The sequence below is a fragment of the Morone saxatilis genome, unplaced genomic scaffold, assembly GCF_004916995.1.
Source record: "Morone saxatilis isolate NCDOM2014 unplaced genomic scaffold, NCSU_SB_2.0 Contig12, whole genome shotgun sequence".
In the NCBI taxonomy this organism is placed as follows: Eukaryota; Metazoa; Chordata; class Actinopteri; family Moronidae; genus Morone; species Morone saxatilis.
The window spans coordinates 14554751-14576635 of NW_023339674.1; the positions used below are offsets into that span (position 1 = coordinate 14554751).

General features: G+C 40.4%; 1 protein-coding gene across 5 annotated transcripts; it reads left to right on the forward strand.

Annotated features, from left to right (window-relative positions):
• Positions 1-641: 641 nt before the first annotated feature.
• zfr2 (zinc finger RNA binding protein 2) lies at positions 642-20991 on the forward strand. 5 transcript variants are annotated; one of them, XM_035653218.1, is made up of 19 exons: positions 642-747; positions 3985-4234; positions 4548-4665; positions 5299-5526; positions 6300-6640; positions 6749-6937; positions 7190-7427; positions 7828-8015; positions 8418-8537; positions 9521-9666; positions 10211-10337; positions 10433-10638; positions 11364-11532; positions 12816-12990; positions 15650-15738; positions 17263-17358; positions 17712-17823; positions 18087-18184; positions 18651-20991. In XM_035653218.1, the coding sequence occupies exons 1-19, from the start codon at positions 695-697 to the stop codon at positions 18822-18824; spliced, it is 3117 nt and encodes a 1038-aa protein (XP_035509111.1). In that variant the 5' UTR covers positions 642-694; the 3' UTR covers positions 18825-20991. The 5 variants fall into 5 exon arrangements, with proteins under 5 accessions (XP_035509111.1, XP_035509113.1, XP_035509112.1 ...); XM_035653220.1 differs by having other exon boundaries at positions 9524-9666; XM_035653219.1 differs by having other exon boundaries at positions 4551-4665.
• Positions 20992-21885: the final 894 nt, after the last annotated feature.

The following is a 21885-nucleotide window of genomic DNA, read 5'->3' on the forward strand; positions in this document are numbered from 1 at the left end:
CTCCTTCCTTCTTGTGTTCTTCCTAGTATTACTCTTAACTTTTTAGTTTTCATTTAAATCACATTTCTACGGAGCTCTTTAAGGGACACCGTGGAGGGGAAAATGTTGGGTGAAAAAATACATATTCTCGCGTCCCCCCGAGAAACTAGGGGCGGAAATCGGTGGGAGAGAAATAAAAAATAATGGTCAGAAACAAAAATAAATGTGTGGAAATTTTTTGTTGTTGCTTCCACTGAGAAACTTTTGCATTCCCCGAAAAAAAAGGTTCTCCCCCATATAAGTTTCTCGGGGGCACGCATATATATTATTATTATATATATATTTATATATATATTTTTTTTTGTCCTCACCTTTGTCCCTTACGGGGCTTACAAGGAAAAAACATTCGCAGATATAATTTTCTCATTTTGTGCGCATGCGTAACGCAATTCTAGGGAATACAACAGTGCCAAATGATAAAAATCTGTTTATTATAAACATGCTACCGTAAATGAACTTAAATTATGCATTTAGACGACTTTCCCCCTCGGTGCTCTCCTCAGTAGCTTCCTAAGACATTATTTAGTGGTCTTACGCAGTTCCGGTGTAGCAGAGCAGCGTTCCCATTGGCTCCGGTCGGTGGGGGGGAACTATCTTGACGTCCAGTTTCTGCTCTTCGTTGCTGTCTGCACTGTAATGAACTGGAGATGCCAAGATGGCTGCAAGTAATTATTTCGGCTTCACACATGGTGCCGGTCCGCAGTACAGGTAATTCAAGTGATGCGGGTTGTTGTCAGCCTGTGTTTGTAGTCTGGTGTTTGAGTCGGTGGTGTGTTTGTGTTACAGACGGTCTCCGGGGGGGTTTCGCTGCGTGGCGGGGGAGCGACGACCCGCTACTTCGGTTAGCTGCCGTCAGCTAGCCGAGCTCGCAGGCCGGCGCTTTCCGACAGGCTTTCTTGACATTAGGTGAACCCGGTGCGGTTATCATCGGTGTGAAAGCTGCTGCTGGTGGTTCAACACTTTAGCACTGAGTGTACTGTAGCGTCGGGCTAAAAGTGTCAGTAATGGCGAGTGTCAGGCAGCTGGTTTTGGTGGATCGAGGTGGCTGCAGCTGCAGGTTTTTGGCGTTTAGGATTAAGAGGGCTAACGTTAGCCCTGGTCCAGTTGACTGGAGGTCCGCTGTCTCTTTTAGTTATATGTTTAAGAACATTATGCTGCCATTAAGGGAAGTGTTAGCAGATACTTGTGTGGAGCACCGGGTACCAGCACGACTCAGCTGCAGGGATTGACAAGTTTATATGACAGTTAAACCATTTAATTGGCCACTTTGACAGTTGATCAGATATAATTAGCATATAATGTCATTAGGTTGTCATTCACTGCAATGAGTTAACTGTGAATGTTTCCTGTTTTGGTGTGTTGGTCAGCACATGAGCAGCCCACCTGACAAACAGGGTTGTTTTCTCTGCACCACAAAGCTCTCATGTGTATATTCCTTCACCACAGCACTTTCATTGCTGACCAGTATTTTGCTTTTATCCTAATTCTTCATTCAACATAAACCGCTGCAGAGGAGCAGAGGAGCAGTAAGGATTCAGTCTTTATAAGATGCTCAGTTTACAATATCTGTAGTTAGGTGTGAGCGATACGGATACAACCCTCTGCCATGATAGATGTAATTTAATATAGTAGAAATCAATACATGTTGCAATACAGTATATTTTCTGGAAGAATCAGTGCACTAACTGGTTTTAAATAAAGAAGTGAATCAAGGTACTTGATAAAAACTACTCTTCTGCTCATTGATTGGAAAATTGTCTGTGGCGACCTCACACAGATATCAGAGAGATACCTACAACGCAGTAAACAATGGAGCTGATGAATAAAGAAAACACTGATCAGAGGCTACATACAGTCAGTTAACTGCTCCATGACCCCCTCCCCAATAAAAGGGGGTGTTTATGGCTCTTCTTCATGGCTCTGAATCAGTTTGCAACAAGCCTATCTCATGAAACTGAGGCACCCCAAGGTCTTCTAATCTAATCTAATCTAATCTGGTCAGTCTCAACCGTCTCTCACATCAAAGGTTGCAGTGCCCCATTAGATTTATCCAACACATGATTTAATAGTGAATCAGCTACTTTACATATAAACTTAAAGTCATTTAAGATCTTACAGATGAGTTATTGATGTTGTCTCACTTTATATTGTTTTATTGTCCGACTCGTCTTATTTCTGAGCAACTTTAATAAGCACTGAGTGAAAACGGCCTTGTTCAAAACTGACAGTATTTAACACCGAGGCTTTCTGATGGTAGTTTTGGTAACCGGGATGAGATCGGAGCAGACAAGTAGGTCGACAGCCGAGTGTTCAGCCAAACTTATTGACTTGTTTTCCTGTTTATTTGGTGAAATGGGTGATATCAGACTGAGTCAGGGAGGACGACACATGGCACTTACATAATCTATTTATTAGATCTTGGACATTCTTGCCCACAGTATGAGATAATGGAATTACGGGCATTTCTGTAGAGGAACGATTAAGCTACTCAATGGACAATGAACAGACTGGACAACCTTGGAAAAAAATTGTTTTTCCAAATTCCTCCTTGTCTGTCTGTCTGTCTGTTACTTATTAGTCCAACAGTTTCCTGTATACATTGTTTTGTTTTTTTACAACTGTTTTGTATTTGCATTGGATCCGATAAACTATTACTCAGCATTTTGCCTCGAGGCTCTTTCGTGACCTTTTAGGCGTCATTTAATTTTAGCCCTCTGGTTCTCGTCCGTGCAGACACTGAAAGCTTAATAAAGATGCTGATAACAGCAGTCACTGATGTCGTTGTCAGTAACTGCTGTTCGCATCTCCAACCATGCTAGCGACAAAGCTGCTGTGGAGTCGTCCTTGTTCGCATTTCTCTGTTTGATGATGGGAACAAGAGTTCAACCAGAGGCCAGTGTATGGATGCTCAACCAATCATATGTTAGTGGTCACTGTTTTGTCCTCCACAATTAATGTTAATTAATTAATTAATGTTGTGTGGGTGTTGACATGTTGGGCGGTCCAGCACTACTTTAGTCCAGACTGTATCCAAAAAACTGTTAAACGGATTTACATTACATTTTGTGCAGAGATCGATGGAGTCCTACTGACTTCTTCTTATGACACCGTGAGGTTCACTTTTCTGGTTTTAAGTTAAATATCTCAACTGCTGTTTATAGCATTGCTTATATATTTAGATCAGAGTACAGACAATCACTCTGGGGGTCCTCTCCCTAAATACAGACTCACTGAGTTGGTAGCATGGCTCTAGGCTCTTAATGTTGTTTAAATATACATACATTAGAAGCAAGTTTTGTTCATAATGGAGTGAGAGTTAATACTCAAGTGCAGTTAAACTGTTGTTTCAAAAAGTGAAGAATTTTCATGATAAACTGAGAGAAATTGTCCTGATTATCATTCCCCAGTTTGAACTTTCAGTGTCAGTGTAATAATAAATTAAAATCAAACCCAACGTACTCTTTTCTGCTTTCCACTCTTTAGTTTTTTTCATATAAACCTTGTGCCGATTAGAACCAGCCTTCTATATGAGTCTCATTTTATTATGTCACATTTTAATGCTTTAAGGCAAATTCTGACAATGTCCTGACCTGATTCTCAGGATGTTCTTTGGAGTTCATATGTCAAAACAGTTTTTCTTTTCGACGAGTAGAGCCAGAGCTGTCGCTGCAGCTGCACTTGTCGTCATCTTCAGTGCGTTCTTCCTATGGCTTTCAATGGCAGACTAGTATATAAAAAGAACAGCGTATATGTTGCCCTCATCAGCCCTCGGTACCTACGGTACTGTCGAATAACAACTACCATCACGGTTTACAAACTTTAGCATCAACTCGGTACCGAAGTATCCATTCTCGTGAAGTAGACACTTTAATGTCGTTCATGAAGCTGTTTATAAAGTTTATTTTCTAGTCTCACTTCATTTCCCCTCCCTCTCCTCTCCTCCAGTACCCAGCCTCCCCCGGCGTACTCCCATCCCTCTACAGCCAGTTACAGTGTCCAGCAGGCTCCAGCTGTGGCTCATGCAGTGACTGCGTCTTACTCTCCCGCTCCAGTCCAGGCAGCCCGGCCTGTGGTCTCCGCCCCTTACCCCGCCTATCAGAGCCATCAGGCTCCCCCTGACTATGCTTACAGGCAGCCAGACCCCCCAGCACCCCCACAGCCCACCACCACCCCACAGACGTACCAGGTATACTCGGTCAGTCCCCTTTTTGATTTCTGCTTTTACAATGATATGTTTGTGATGAATGTTACCAATATATTTGATGATAATATTAGCTTCTGTTTGGGGTCATATAATGTTACTTTAAGCCACTAAGACACTGAGGCTGACCGCTATATGTGCCCCTTGTGCACCAACTCTCAAGAACATATGGCATCTGAATTTAAAGGATGCTTTAATTTTACCCTCAGTGGCTTTAATGCAATGATATTATATCTGTGAGGTTTTTTAAATCATGCTGCAGTTAGCTGCTTTACTATGTGATTAAATGTTCTCTTGTAAACACCAGCAGGACAACTATAACTACGGGCGCCCTGCAGCTGTGACTACCTATGATAATAAACAGTACTACCAGACGAGTATAGCTCCGGCTCAGAGGACACCCACAGAGAATTACTACCAGACTGGTGAGTTTATTTTTACTCTCAAGTTTCAGTTGTTGTTAGAGCTGAGTGATTGTTCAATATCAAACTGGAACTCTGTTTACAGCTCTCGGGGAGTATTACTATATAAAAAGTTGTTTAAAACCTTTTGTGAATCTGACAAATTGATCCATCAACATGGAGGTATACTCATAGATAGTAAAGGTACTCAGGTATGTACTGGCTGAATAGTAATGAGATTACAGTGTGTGTAGATTTTAACAGTTCACATAACTTTCACAAACATTAGTGTTGACTGTTATATAATATTATAATAATTATATATAACAAGTGTTTCAGATCGAATTAACACTGTAGAACACAGACACACACACTTCAGTCTTGCTGGGGGATTTGTGGATCATCAGTTCAGGTATTATTTACTTTGCACTTTTGAAGGGTAATATGATATATAAGGAATGTGTGTGCTGCTCATTTGCTTGTGAAATGAGGATCCTTCCTGCCTTGCCAAAAACTCTCGGACAGGCAGTCCCAGAGGATTCAATGGACGTTTCGGATCTCTATTGCTCTCCTCGCTCTAATGCCCTTCGGGTCCACCTCTACTCTCTCTTCTCCTTGCCCCTCACCCTGAACTCCCCCCACCCTTTTCTGTATCAGTGGGAGTAAAGAGTGCTTACAGTCCAGCCCCCTCCACTGTGTACAGCCAGCCTCCTCCTCCCCAGAGGCAGGTAACGGCCCTGAAACCTCTGGCCCCCTCCAGCTCTGTGTCCACCAGCTACAACATCTACCCAGTGTCCACCAGTGTCCAGCAGCCGCCCACACCCATTTCATCCTACACCCTCGGCTCCTCCTTCGGCTCCACCGTTCCAGCCACCACCTACTCAGGTAACTTAAGACAAGAGATAAGATTAAATAAAAATTCATGCCAAAATGTTTGTGCTCAAAATGCTTAATATTAGTCCTCTGCAATATAACCAAATATTTCATATTGTGGGGATTTCACAGTATTTACATTTTTATTTATTTTATTTATATAGGTTTATAGGGACTAATTGTACTGTCAGGAGTTTTATTTATATATATTAATCACTATATAATATTATATATATATATATATATAGACACACACACACACTTAAGATTAATATAGGTCATTTACTATACATACATGAAGGAAACAATTTTCATTGTAAAAAACTGCAACTTAGTCAAAACAGAACTTATATGAAAAGAATAAAAATATATAGACGTATACTATTTTACATTTTTTCATTAAAAAGAAAATATTTTATAATAGTTGTTAGATATAAACAGTGTATGTAACAAGAACAAGGAAGTGGCACAGCAAAATTCATCTTTGTGAAATATTAAACTATACAAGCTTGGTGAGAGTACTTTTTTTGTGGGTTGACCTCTGACGCCCTGCATGCAAATTTGATCGTGTCGATTAACGTTAACATTAATCTTGACTTTCTTATTACATCCTCGATGCTTGTCAAAGCCGATTTTGGGATCATCTTTGTCCTCCTCGGCCTTTAAGTGCAGCGTATGCCTTGCATGACTGCTGGCTGTTCCTGTGTGACCCACATCTTGTGTGCTTTTCTTCTCTTTAATAACTGTCTGTCCTCACTATCTTTCTCCTGCTCTCTGACCCTCAGGCATTAGCTACTCCAGTTATGATTCAACCGGCTACACCTCCACATCCGCCCCCTCCTATTACCAGCCGGCCCAGCAGACTCTCACCCAACCGCAGCCTCCACCTCAGCATCCACAGCAGTCGCAACAGCCCCAGCCCCAGCCCCCCATCCAGCCACCACCAAAGCAGCTGACAAGTTCTTCCTGGAGTAACTCAGGCAGCAACATGGTGACAGCTCCGGCTGTAAACACCTACAAAAAGCCCACATTTCACCAGAACAAGCTGCAGAAGCCCAAAGGGCCTCCCAAGCAGCCCCAGCTCCATTACTGTGACATTTGCAAGATCAGCTGTGCAGGTCCCCAGGTAGGAGTTTATAATGGTTGAATTATCAAGATTTTGTTTATAAAAAGCTTTTTCTCTCTGTGCATTTGGAAGCTTCATCTTGCTAACTGTTTTGATTAACTGCATCAGACATACCGGGAGCACCTTGAGGGCCAGAAGCATAAGAAAAAGGAAGCAGCCCTTAAATCCGGGGGGCAGACGGGGGCCAGCAACGGCCCCAGAGGCGTCCAGACTCAGTTACGATGCGAGTTATGCGACGTCTCCTGCACCGGAGTGGACGCCTACGCTGCTCATATCCGTGGGGCCAAACACCAGAAGGTTAGCACAGCTGTCATGCTTTTATCTTTATCCTCAAGTGTTTCAACACTTGTTGTGTATTTAAAAAAGAAAGGCTCCTAGATATTGACCTAACATGTTTTGTTATTGGATGTGACTGTGGTGTACTCATGTGATGTGATGTTCCATCTGAGCTGCCAAGTCTTGGAACAAAACCTGCCCAGGGATTTGGCATGGGATTAAGTATCAGCAGTCTTAAACAGTTGTATATATCTCTCCGTGTTTCTTCACAAGGTGGTGAAACTTCACACCAAGCTGGGCAAACCTATACCTTCCACTGAGCCAGTGTTGGTAAATTCGGCTCCAGTTATCACAACTTCGACAGCTGGGAAACCTCCAGTGTCCACGTCCACTCCTGCCTCCATCTCAACCACTTCAACCCCCACTGTGACACCCAAACAGGTGGCTGTAAACGCCACAGCCAAAACGGCACCAGTCAAGAAACCAGCTCCTTCCAAAATAACTGTCATTTGTAAGTTTGTTGATTCATTATGTAGATAATTAGGGAGGCTTTTTATTTTTTTTTGTATAATGCTTGCAGAGAGGAGAGTTGGGGCATACTTGATCAGAACTAGTCGTGTCAAGACTAAAAAACACTGGACAGACACTGTAGCCCCTCTTCATCGTCTGTATGAGCAAAATACTGAAGTTCAGATGCAACTTTAATAAGCTTTGTGCACCAGCACAATTTGCTAAAATAAATAATGAAACTGTAAGACCTTGAATGGTTGAAAGGTTATTTATCAACCTTTTGGATTAAAAGTAGAGATAGAAATTAGAGAGTAGAAATAGATGTTGTTTTTACCCAAACAAATGGGTATACAGCGTTCCTTAAATTAACCCCAATCTGTAATATCTTGCCTGTCACATAGCCAATAAGTCTGCCAGCGCTCCAGCAGCTGCAGTGGCAGTGGCGGCGGCGGTGGTGGTTGCTGCCAAGGTGGAGGAACCCACGCAACATTCAGCTCAGAAGATGGAGCCTCTAAGTGATGATGAGGACAGTGACAGAGCTGGAGGCCAGGGAGACATCCAGCCAGTGGGACACGACTACGTAGAGGAGGTAAGCAGGAAAAGAGAGAGACTAATATATGTTGGTTAAGATGCAAAATAAAATTGTTTACAGTACACAGTCTACAACACGTGAGTTAATGGTGTAGACTGTCACAGCTTACAAGATGTTTTGTGCAGGGTCTTAAAATAAACAGTGTCTTGTAATCTGTAAAGATTGGACTTTTTTTAAACCAAATTTATGCTTCAGTATTTGCATCAGACTCATAAATCTAGTTTTGATCAAGCTTCAGTTATAATTATTTATTATAAGTATCATTGATGATTCTAATAAGTCATATTCTGCTTGTATATCAAATCAACTGTGTCCTTTTAACATAGAGAAAAAGATAATTTATGTTACGTTTGTTGTCCTGCATGATGTGTATTTTCTTGAACTGTCTCTCTGTTTCAGGTCCGTAACGTTGACGGCAAGGTGATTCGATTCCACTGTAAACTGTGCGAGTGCAGCTTCAACGACCCCAATGCTAAAGACATGCACCTGAAGGGAAGAAGGCACAGACTCCAGTACAAGGTAAGAAAGTTTCAGTCTGAGCTGATTCCTGTCTGACTGGTTATCCAGAGATACATAATTAACAGGGTTGAGCTACATACATTATTAAGTATTTATTAGTATTTTTGGAAGTCTTGTCAAACTAGGTTTTGTGAAACACTGAAACAATAAGAACACAGTACAATGGGCAGGTTTGGTCAGTAGGAGAATACTTTCTCTTGCCTCGCAGATGACTGCATGTGCATTAAATGCTGGTCACAGGTCATATATGCTCACTTTCAACCACAGCTAACTGTAATTTTTGGGCAGCTTCATTGAGACAGTCAAAGAAATTGCTGAATAAACATAGAAATATGACAGTTAAGACACCCCTGTACTATGTGATGTGCTGTATTGATCCACACAATGAGCAGTCAGAATCAGATTTTGAGGCATCACAAAGTTGGTTTCTTAAAGGTTCCCTGTTGGGTTTAAGACCTCTTGTAGCACTTTGGACCTGATTTCTGATGAGTTATTCCCCATTTTGGTCCAACCAATGGTTTCACACTATTCCACTGATCACCAGGTGGCAGTAATACGCCAAGATATGCAGCAATGTGGCAGCAAAGACAGGGACGAAAAAAGACTGCAAGCTAGTAGACATGGATGTAAACAATGCTGGAGTTAAAATACTCAGGCTCAAATGTTTTATGAGGGAGGAAATTCATTCAACAGACCACACAATGAGTTTTGGTGAGTAACAGTGAATGTAAACATAACTTTTGTTTGTTTACAAGAAAACTCCAGAGGACCCATAAAAGTAAGTGAGGTAATGAAGACTTCATCTTGTCACTGAGTCAGTTTGGAGTGGTATTATTTAAACCCTTCTTTTAGGGGTAAAAATGCCACCTTAGAGTGGATGGAGGTCCAAATGGAAAGGAAAAGCTTATTGTGTGGCCTGAGAATGTGCACTTACTTTCACTGCATTCCCCTTTTTTTTGTTTGTTCTGTTCTCCTCTTTGTAGAAGAAAGTGAACCCAGAGCTTCCTGTGGAGATCAAGCCCAGTAACCGGGCCAGGAAGCTGCAGGAGAGCAAGCTGAAGAAGCAGAAGCAGAAGGCGGTGCTGAAGAGACAGAGGGACGATGAGCAGCGCTGGCACATGGAGATGAGGTCAGACTCATGGCCAAAGTTAGTTCTGACGTTTTGTTTTCAAGTTTCCTTGGTTTTCACAAAATAGACTGAACAGGGAAAGATATATTTAGATATGTGATCAGTAAAGAGGAAGCTCTAAAGTTGACCAGCTGACTGTTGACTGTTGCATGGGGCGGGGAGGGAATCTAATGCCTCATTTTATACTCTTTTCCTGTTTTCCTGACTCTTTCTTACACGGTCAATCATACGAGCTTCCTTGCATGTATAATAAAATACAGTCGCTACAGCCAGAGGAAAGTCATATTAGTTTCCTTTATGTACAATGACATTTTGGCCTGTGCTTTAATTGTTGTTTTACAAGAGGAAATGATTACCTTCAACTATCACAGTACATTTGACACAAAATGTTTGTATATTTTATGTGATTGGTAGATTAGACTAAATGTTCTGGTGAAGTGCTTTTAATGGACGACTGTTTGCTTTTAATGTCATCCATAACATCCCCCTCAGGGAATAAATGACTTTTAATGACTGACATTAAAAACCTCCTCCGCTTCTGCAGGCGATATGAGGAAGACATGTACTGGAGGAGAATGGAGGAGGAGCAGATGTACTGGGGGGAGCAGAGACGTAGGATGGCTCCTCCACCACTCATGAGCCGCCCTGGTATGCCAGTACCCCCTCTACTGGTGAGTGTCGCATTAGCAGTTACTTTAAACTTAAAATGAACTTTCACTGAGACTCATTGCCGAGTGTCATCATTCATTTTATTATCTCTCTCAAGACGTGTGTGCGTCGGCCAGACTCTCCTGACGATCGACACATCATGGCAAAACACTCAACCATTTACCCAGTAGAAGAAGAGCTGCAGGCTGTTCAGAGGATTGTCTCCCACTCTGAGAGAGCCCTAAAACTGGTGTCAGACTCCCTGCTGGATAAGGACACACCAGCTGTTGTTACCGCTGCTACTGAAGGAGGAGATGAAAAAGGGTACATAACATTTAATTCACATTTGTCTGTTGGTAAAAACAAGGATTAATATAGTGAAAGCCTAAAATCACTTTTCTTGTTTTGGCATAAGGGAAGAGCTGTACAGAGATACAAAGGTAACATTGGTGTTTGTGCTGCGCCAGCGACCTGTGAATCACCTTGTAACTGTGTTCCCTGTTGGCTCTACAGCTGTTTGTCCTCTGACTCCCTCAGTGTGTGCACTGCACCACTGAACATCTGTCACAAAGCGACTCTCATTCTCCAGAGGCAGACCATTAAATTAGCAAAATAAAATAACAAAAATCACCCTCCTCCCAAAAAAACAACCAGAGATGGACTGATATATTCGCCAACACCCAACCCTACTACATAGATGCTTCATTTACAAACAGTATATTCATACATACACAGTATATATTAGTATCAGGCAATTAATATATAAATAAATAGAACCAATCATAAGTGAAATGAGACCAATAACACAAAGAAATAAAACATTTTAAAGGCAAATACAACACACCTAAAACAACATAACCTCACATGTAATTCAGGACATAGATACAGTACATACAGATATGTGGTCAGCAAAGAATAGAAGCCATTGATAAATACAATGTTTATTATGTCTCCATTTGTGACCCATTAAGTTTCTGCAAAAGAAACAACTGTAGCAGCTGAACTATTCCTGCAAGTCTTCATCTTGGTCTCTGTCTTTCTCCTGATAGTACTGAGAACTCAGCACGGCTGCTAAAAGGTGTGATGAGGGTGGGCATCCTGGCCAAAGGCCTGCTGCTTCGTGGGGACAGAAATGTGGAGCTCATCCTGCTGACTGCTAAGAAACCCACCATCTCTTTACTGAAGAATATTGCCAAGCAGCTGCCGAAGGAACTGGAGGTAAGAAAACTTCACCCGTTAGCAGATTGTTCATTTAGGTGGAGGTTAAGGGAGGGAAGAACTGTGGCGAACTTGGAATTCACAACACTGGCAGTCTTACATTTTCAGTTTTATCTTGAATTATTACAGGATTTTGTGACATACACCTGGGAATGGGATCATTTAGATGGACTGTAAACAAAATCCTGACAAAAAAAATGGCAGAATAAAGGCTCCCTTTGCCAGTTTCAACTGTACTTTGCTAAATATCATGTGAAGTAGATTTTTAGAAAGAGGAAATTATTGTTTCATCCACTGCCTTATGACTTGTGTCATAAGAGCTGGACACTGAGGGACTGAAGGATTTTATAGTTATGTAACAAATGGAATGGGAAGGACAAGTTTTCACTCTTGATGCTTTTGTTATCGAGCGTTTTAGAAACTGAAATACAAAACAGAAAAATCCCAATGTGGAATCCCTTCATCCTAGATGGGGTTTTCTCATATGCTAGAGCTCATTTATTATTAGTGAACATGTACAGCTGCCCCCACAGCCAGAAACAACGCCGCAGTTTGTCATCCACACATGTATTTATGATTAAAATATAAGCTGTGAAAGTAAAATCACTACAGTTGGGTATATGGTAGACAGCCCTGCTACTCTGTAAAGCTAATTTCTGTAGATCAACTTAGTATTTTCTTACTTATTCTTATTAGAGGACTTCCAGGCTGTGTATTGTGCTGTGCCATAGGGATACTGTGTGGTTTCTAACTTTGGGGGAGATTTTTTCATGTTCACAAATGACTGAACTGCTTCTGGCATTAAGAGAAAAACTCACGCGATGCTTTTTGAATTTACTGCCATTTCCATTTAAGGAGCACAAGACAAAGGATTGACACCAAATACAAGGTTGTGAAGTGTTGTAATTCCTCACTCTTCCTCCCTCCTGCTTTAGCTGTAATGAGTGTTTCATTAAAGGTGCTTTTGACTGATCTTTAGATTCACTGCCTGGTTATGACACCTGAATCCTACAGAGTGAGATGGGGCTTTTCTTAAACCGTCCTATGGCTTTCCTAAATATTACAGTTACAAAGATATAATGAATTGCTGAGAAATATATTCATGGCAACATCACCAACCCGGTTTTAAATAAGGGAACTACTTTGAGAAATAAAATTGCAAAACCAGGGTTAAAAACAGTAACATTATTGCCCCCGGTAACCTTGCCAAACAAGGCTAGTCTTTGCCCCTACACCCCTCCTCCTCTGTAGTGAGTAATCCCAAGTGTCCTTTTAACCGGCAGACATTTTCTGAAGATCAGTATGAGGTGCAGGCTCATCCCGAGGAGGCGAACATCGTGATATTTTCAAGCAAGGAGCCCAAAATGCAGGTGACCATTTCTCTCACCTCGCCGCTGATGAGGGAGGACACTGCTGCTGAGAAGGACAAGCAGGCAGGAGGAAAAGCGGCTGAGAAAGGTTAGAGAAGCCAAAGCTTTCAGTACCAGACAACCAAATGTAAGCGATGTGTGTAATACACTTATATACCCCTTGCTCCACGCTTCCACCCAGTAGCAGCCTAAATTTTAGGCTGAAAAAGCTCTTAAATTACACAAAATGAGAGGTGGGACTTTTAACCAAGCCCACATTCAAGTTTTTTTTTTTTTTTTTCGTTATCGTTAACCCCTAAAATAAGAATTAACTCACGCATTCATTTGTCCCACTCTTTTCATTTCCCACATTTTTTGCAGTTACACTAGTCCCCAATTTCTTTATTTCTTTTCCACAACATGGGAATCAAAAGCCGGGCTCTCCGACCTTTCTGTGCCACTAGGGTGTGTGTTTATCTGGTGAACACACGCTCAGATAAAACCTTTCGGGAAACTATAGTAATAGACTGAAGTAATGATCAGTGTTCAGATAATGCCCAGGGATGAAAATGCTTCAAATGGTGATACTGTTTCTACAAATATCCTTATTTATTTATTTTTAGACCTGAGAAAAGTTTTGCTTCTTGTTGCATTTTGGCCATGACACTTATGAGGGGATTTTGAGGTCCAGCGACTTCCCATTCCCTCATGTCTCATCCCTGCGTCATAATGTGGCATTATCAATGGTATGGTGTTGGAGTGTCATTTTATCGCCTCACAATGATCCATATTTAAATAATAACAAGATGACAGTACATTCATGGTCATTACTTCCCCCCACCATTCAACAATGAAGGTAATTTCCAAGATCATTGTGTTGCAAACACTCCTCCGCCTGCTTCAGTAACTGTCAGTATTTTAATGTGTTTTTTTTCCCATTTGGAAAACATGGTAGAAATGTTTTCTCTGGCAGTTGTCTTTTATTTTTTCAATTTTGTTTGGGTTTGTTGATCAGTGCCCCTAATTCTGTATCAGCAGACCTAGGCAAGCCGATGGCTAATCTGAAGACCACACTTGTACACATACCACTAAGAATAGAACAATTAAAGGAACCAGGTCGCCCATGTTTATTAAGCTTTTCAGAGGAGGAATAAAGCCTCTTGTTCACTCTCATCAGAGGGGCTCCAGCTGCTGCTAAATCAAATCTCCCAACTCTAAGAGGCATGATAAATATGGGTCTTTGATTCTAAGTGGTATGGTAGTGTAGACTTCAATAAAGTGGCTTTGTTTTTTTTGTTATGTATTTCCCCTGTAAGAAAGCTAATGTCCTCTGTTGTTGCTGCAGTTCTAGTGAACATAGAAGTGTGGAAAGCCCCAAGGCCGATCTTGTGAAATATTACTTCATCATCAGAGACCACATTGAATGTTTTGGACAGACTTGTCATGTGTCCTGTGTCTTTAGAATTTTCCTCAAGCTCTGTCCACAAACTTTTTTTTACTATTTATTTAACTCCAACACAGACACAAACATAACTTTTAGTGTTACTAATTAAGTTAGTCTTGGGCTTTGCCATATTGTCTAAAAGATCTGACTTCACTTTTTGATGCTGATATAGAGAAAGAAGATTCCTTAATTGCAGAGGATTGATGGGACCCATCGCTATCTATGAATTAGATTGTAGGCTGATTTAAAAACATTTGGAGTAGAGTGAAAACATCTTCAAAGGGTTAAAGTCCATGTTTCAGTTGTTGCAAAGTCAAATGCAAAAAAGAGGAAATCCACAACACTCAGAGTTTGAGTTTAATAAAGGAAAATTCTAAAAGTTTTCATATGAACAGTTTAAAAATTTTACTTTTTAAATAATTACAAATTTCCAGTATGAAAAGCGTAACCGGACTAAGTAGTGGTGTGAAGGATGCCAAATTTGACTTTGTTTAGATTAAAAAATGTGTGAAAAGATGGGGCTCAATAAGCAATTAGACGATAACGGTTACAATACTTTTTAGGCGTGTTGAAAGTGATGAAACTCATTATAGTGTGTAGTGAGAAGGAAACTGGGACATGATGATGCAAAATAATCTTTAAATAGTCTTTAATGCGTCTTTCTCATAGCAGACATTTTGACTCGACATAGCAGGAAAATGATTAACGATCTGTCCGTCAGTCAGCTGTCAGCTCGGACCGACTCCAGCCCCCAGCAACCCTGCAAACAATAAGCTGTTACAGATAATGGATGGATGGATGGATAGTTAAATGTTTGACAAGTCAAGATGTCTCTCTAGAGAAAGATCTACTCAGACAAATTTCAGGTCACTATTAAATCAACTAAATAAGGTAACAAGAAAATAACAAGAACATATTTGTGTGATTTAGTCATGTTAAACGATGATCTAAATATAAACTCTTAATCACTCTTCTCTCTGAATGCCTTGGATTTCCTTCTTATTTGCATGTGCCTTTCACTCCAAAGAACACGCTGATGATTGTACTACTTCTTTGCGTTTCTTTTCCCTCTCAGAAACACAGAAACACTCTAGTCTTCCTTATGCTATGGTCGAATGCTCTTTATTTAAACAAACTGAGTTTTTAAGGATTCAAGGAAATGTCTGGTCACATGAGACAAACATGAGCATCCAGAGTTTTATTTTATAATTTCATCCCTGATCCAACATCTGTACATCGACACTTACTACGTATTGCAGTCATGATTTGGATGTTGCATTAGTTTGACTGTAAGTCATGAGCAAGTACATGTTATCTCCACCAGATGTGGCTGAGAAGGACCCTCCTGATCTTCTGAATAAGAGAAAATGTCTGGAATACCTGGCTGCTCTCCGTCACGCCAAATGGTTTCAGGTAAATGCACCACAAGAGCTCTCTTTCCCGTCTTTGTGTCACCCTGTTAAAGCTTAAGAAGTATAGGGTAAGTATGTAAGTATAATTTAAACAAAATAGCCATAAGAAGTGGACGTAGCCTCTGGGTCTGAATAGTGAAGCCAATGCAGAAGTACCTTAAACTGTCATTTGCACACCTGCTTTCCTATAGTGACGTGATAAAATGTCTGCAAGTTGCTACATTTTGATCTGTCAGACACAATAACATAACAATAGTAACATTAATAATGGCTGCGTTCCATTTAGGAGCACCAATGACTCTGACCTGAATGCAGTGGAGCCAGCATCACTGTTGTTGGTATACCTGTACGTCACATTGACCTGAAAAAGGTCTATAATTTGTGATCAGATATTTATGACATGGGTATATCTTTATGGTAAAGCTACATGAATTGTCAGGGATCCATTCATTTATGGACTATCAGTATAACTGCAGACTTACCTACGACAAAGACGTGAACATTATTAATAACTAGGATGTCATGATAATTGAAATACTTGCTTCATTAATTAATGTATTGTTAAGTCAGGTATGAGATCCTGTAAATTCTTGTATCCTCACTATAAACTGTGAAAGGTATATTGCCTAAGTGTTTAACTGTGGGAATTTGTGAGCCAGTGAGCTGATCTCACTTCCTATCTGGCTAAAAACAGATGGTGGAGCTGTGTTTTTAAGGTAATGTGGTTGTCATTTTTAAGCAGACATTACACAGTATTCTGCTTTCGTTGTGGCTTTACAGAAGAAAAAATAGTAATGTGACGTTTGAGAATAATGCCTACTTCATCTTTTGTTATTGGGACTGGTTGTTCTGTCAGCTGGAACATAACTATGGAGGAAGTCATATAACCGAAACATCCCATTATAACCCTGAATACTACTAAGTAATTTCTCTGCTCTGCAGTTATTCAGAAAAGCCACAACCCCCCCCCAAACAAATAATGACCACACAATTCCCAGTAGGACTGTTTTTGGTTAAAGGTCCAGTGTGTAACATTTAGGAGGATCTATTGGCAGAGATTAAATATAATGTGTTCTTGTATACTGTGACTTGGCTATGATGATTTATTTTAAAAAATTGCAGTCTCAATCTTGTTTACAGTATCACAATATACTGAATCGTAACCCCTGTACTGAGATACGTATCATACTGCCAGACTTTTAACAATATACAGCGCTGGTTTCTACAGTAACACTGGCTCTAGATAGGACCTTTCACCTTTATTTGCAAGTTTCACGGCTGCCATAGTTTCTCCTTTACACTTCAAAGGAAGTTTTATAAAGTGTGCAGCCATCTTCTCAACAATTAGATTTCAACTCACAAAACAGATCTGTATTTCTGACATGTTTTAAATTTTTTCAAATGCACAAATTTTAATTCACCAGTTAGATTTTATAGTGTCATTATCAGCAGTCCAGTCTATCTAAAATAAATGCCCTTTTCTTGTCAATTTATGTGTTTTGGTTTTTTTTTTCCACTTCTGCAGGCTCGAGCCAACGGGCTGCAGTCCTGTGTGATCATCATTCGGGTGCTTAGAGATTTATGCCAGCGGGTCCCCACCTGGGGGAAGATGCCCGGCTGGGTAAGCAGTGTCTGTCTTTTTAATTTTATTTTTATTTTTTTTGGTATGATGTGAACCTTCTCCTAATACATTTTTAAATATTGTGTCATCTGATCTCTGCAAGCTCGTTGTACATTTGATTTTAACTTTTAACTAATGTTTGTTGTGAATTTCTGTCCGTTTTCTGTCTCTACTGGCGCCTTGTATGAGAGAACAGTAACATAAAAAGTATATTTCCAAGCATTCAAATGTCATGACCAGGTGTTTAATGAAGAGTCAATACATCGAGAGGTAGAGCGGACTTCAATCCACTGTCTGGAGTGTATTCTTCTGTTTCAGTGTGTCTGTTTCTCTCTGTATGTTCCTCCCTCCAGGCGATGGAGCTGCTGGTAGAGAAAGTGATCAGCAGTGCTGCAGGCCCGCTCAGCCCCGGAGAGGCCATGCGCAGAGTCCTGGAGTGCATCTCCACAGGCATCCTGCTGCCAGGTCAGACAAATATACATGTTAATGAGATGTAGAAGAAGATTATTGCACAGGATCAGAAAATATTTTCATGCTTATACATAACTTTTATCACTTCCAAGAACAAGTTTGATTGTTTTCAAGAATTAGAATTGGGATTGTTTCATGTAATTTTTTTGTCTGCTGTGCCTCTCTCTGTCAGTGCTTTTTGAAAGGAGACAGTCACTCTTTAGTAACTTCTTGTAGCACATCTACACTTTTAATGTGTTTCTTCTCTCCTCACTCAGACGGACCAGGGTTGATGGACCCCTGTGAGAAAGAGCCAACAGATGCTTTGGAGAGCATGATGCTTCAAGCCAGAGAGGACATAACTGCCAGTGGACAGGTACCCATACAGAACATTTCTATCGATTCTGACTGGCTGGAAGGTGTGGTTTTACTTTTAGTGGGCAGTATAACAGCCAGTTTAAGACTGTGTGAAGACAGCAACAGAGCTAAAGAGCTTGGTGCTGAAGTTATTTGTGTAACCACCAATAACAACAGAGTGGGGAAAAAAATAGTTGCTCTGAGAACCACGCAAATGTATTTCAAGAGTGTTTGATATTTCTTTGAATTTGGACATCCAAATCAACTAACGGTCGTGGGAGGGAAGAGTGGACTTTAAAATAACTCTAGCCACGGTGAAGCTGGTAGCCTGCAGGGGAAAGGAGAGGACCACAACCTTTGTTGCATGACATTACCCCCATTTCCTGTGGGCCTCTAAGTTGTCAAATGTCAAAACAATTGTCTAAAAAAAGATTCCTTCAGCTGCACAAACCTTCATTTCTCTTTCCTGTTTTCTCTGTTTCCAGCATGCTCTGCGGCTGCTTGCTTTCCGTCAGATCCACAAGGTTCTGGGCATGGAGTCTCTGCCGGCGTCCAAAGCCAGCGCTCGCAACCGCAAACGCCGGCGGGACGGCAGTGAGACAGGCGAAGGCGAGGGCGAAGGCAAAAAAGACAAGAAGGAGGAAGCAGAGAGTGCTTGACCTCTGCCTCCAGAGCGGGAGGCGTTTGCTAGTTTAGAGACTGGTAGAATGTCACAACTTTAAAACTTTTCTTATCTTGAAAACAATCTTAACACGCAGCTATACACATATGAATATAACTGACTGTACATGTTACATGTCTACCCTTGAATTAGGAAGAATAATATGTTTGAGGAAGAGACAAGTTTGAGAATCTGTACTGCAATCGCTTCTCCAGTATCGTAATCTCCTGCAGAGAAAAACTGGTTCAGTAAATAATCATGATAATTACTGATAGCGTCATTCCATTTCGGTGTAATTGCACACTCACTACTTAGGGGTGTAATGGTACACACAATTCACGGCGTTGTACGGGGATGACTCGGCTTGGAAGCTTTATTCAAATCAGTAGTTGAATTTGAGCGGTCCACCCAGGTGTATTAACGGCCTGCAACCCATTTTAGCATTTTGCAGAGAAACACACTGTTACGGTACAAGGTGCAGACACTGTGGATCTCCTGTTTCACAAGCACGGACCAGGTAGAGCTTTCTGTACGTCGTTGGTTTCTGTCGCTTCGATAGGTTACATCGTTCACAACAAGGGTCCTCCACACGCTGCTCACCTGCTGAATCACAGGTTGGAAAAAAAATAAAAATAAAAATCCCGAAAACGTAAGTTGTGTTCTTTCTACGACTTTATAAAACCTAATGCTGATGAAGAGAGTCAACAGACAGATGGAGAGAAACTGAAGGGAAGTGCTAGGTGAGCGGATTAAAGTAGTTTGAGAGTAAACACTAATGAGACATTGCATTCCTGTCCCCTTCAGAGCGAACATACCCTCTCTCACCACTAACACGTGTTCCGAGCGTTAGTAGTAGACATAAATAATAATAATCGTCTGGGTCACAAGGCGTACCGAACAGTTCAGGACAAATACACTTACCATTACACCCCTACTAACTACTGACCACCTCTTCCCCTGTTTATTCACTATAGTTAAACCAACACTGTCAACTACAGTTGTGTTGTTTTCTATGATGTTAAAGCCTCCAATTAAATCATCAGCACCTTAAGCTTTATTTCCAAAACAGTCGTACCGCTCTTCAGGCTGTTTTAGTTTTACCATCCGACTCTTGAGTCAGGACTCGCTGAACTAATGTTGGTGCATGACATCCGTGTTTAAAAAAAGAAAGATGGGTGTGAAGGTGATCTGCGAGTGGCAGCGTTAAGGATCTACATACACACAGTACTGTGATGTTCATTGTGCCTGAGGTGACACACAAGTGACTAAATTGTGTGACGCTGTTGAGCGAACCTCACAAGTCCTCCTTGAACTCATGTCAACTTTACTCCCTCTAAAGTCTCCTGTAAAGCCCTTTCAACATTTCCTCCTGACACATTTTGAAAACGAGTGAGACAAATCAGAGTTTTGAAATCCAAATGGCCTGCAACACACCTTTCAAAAACAAGGCTACACTAAAATAACTTCCCCTTGAAAATACGTCACTATGGTTTTAGCAAGAAGTGTACAAAGACGAGAAAACTCTTGCTTTGTGCAGCATCGCCCATGAGGTTTTTCTGCAGAGGTCACACTGGAGGTTAAATCTGTCTCTGAAGAGAGAGAGAAGTCTTATGTTGCACAGTCTGTAGCATGCTGAGGAAATGAAGCACTTAAGAAATGACAATGTTACTGTATGCAGCCATAATTTTATCATTTAAATAATAATGCCTAGTAATCTTTTTTCTTCCAGAGTATGGTTAGCAGAAGAGAGAAGCTTTAGTCCGAATTATAAGACTGAATATCTACTGTAATGATCAAGTAGTCCTTTGACTTTCTTCCTTGTGCCTGCATCATGTTGTGTGTTACAAAAGTCTGAGTACGGGAACATTTTGAGTTGTCAGGTTAATATTGTAATGATCTTATTTCACAAAGATGTAGGACAGGGAAGGGACAGTTGCACAACTTGTTTGGCTTAAAAGTTGACGTGAGAGAATTGTCGTGCAGTTTTAGTTTGATTTTTCATTTACCAAGAGCATCATATAAGTATTGATGATTTTATTTCTGAAGGATGTTGCAATCTATTTTGTATTGTTTAAACGGAAAGTGTGAACGTTGCTGTCCTATTATTTGAATGTCTTTGTAGTGTTGCCTAAAATAAGGGGAGATATTAAAACACTTTTAAGCCACTTTGTCTCCTGGGTTGTGTTTTAATAAAGGTTAAAACATTTTTCTTTCACATTTTGGAGATTTTGCTTCCATGTCTTTCAAAAATGCCAAATACAATTTAGGTTTTTATTTTACTACACTGCATCTGTAGATTTCTCCTAATTTCACCAAAGATAGCATTAGGTAAACCATCCTTTACATATTTAAACATCAAATTTAAGAAAACTTTTAATACATAAAATGATTATGGTCCTAATGTAATAAATCAACTGGGCAGGTTTTATTGTGATATCTATTATCATTTTTACCTTACTCACACATGTCTTGCAAAATGTAATTTTTAAAGGATATTTTTTTTTCTTGTACTCTGATTACAGGAGCACTTACAAACAACAAACTATTTTTATTCCTATCTATATTCTGAAGGCTTTTACAGAGAGGTTTGGTCATTAATCATTCATAGCCTGATTTATGTAACATTTTTTCCTGGCTGCTGACAGTATTTTCTGTTTTATGGAGTAATAAAAAGAGATCTAAAATTCCTTTGGTAAAATTATTTGACGTGAACAAATGAAACACGAATTTTTAACCTGGGTTTTGCCTCATTTGCATATTTAAGAAAAACCTCAGGAAACGTAATGTCTTAATGGAGGTAATCAACTGGGGAAGTGTCATGTTGATGTATATTAGTTAAAATGTTAAACATATTCATCTGTAGTGTCTTGTTAAGAGGCACATTTTATTGTGGCTTTACCTGATGTTTCTTCCATTTGTTCGCTGTTAAAGGTCCACTGCAGTGTGTAAATATAATGAAATATTCATAGGTATGTTTTCCAGCGTGTATAATCAACTGAATATAGCAATTGTTATGTTTTTGTTACATTAGAATGAGTCGTTTTTATCTACAGACACAG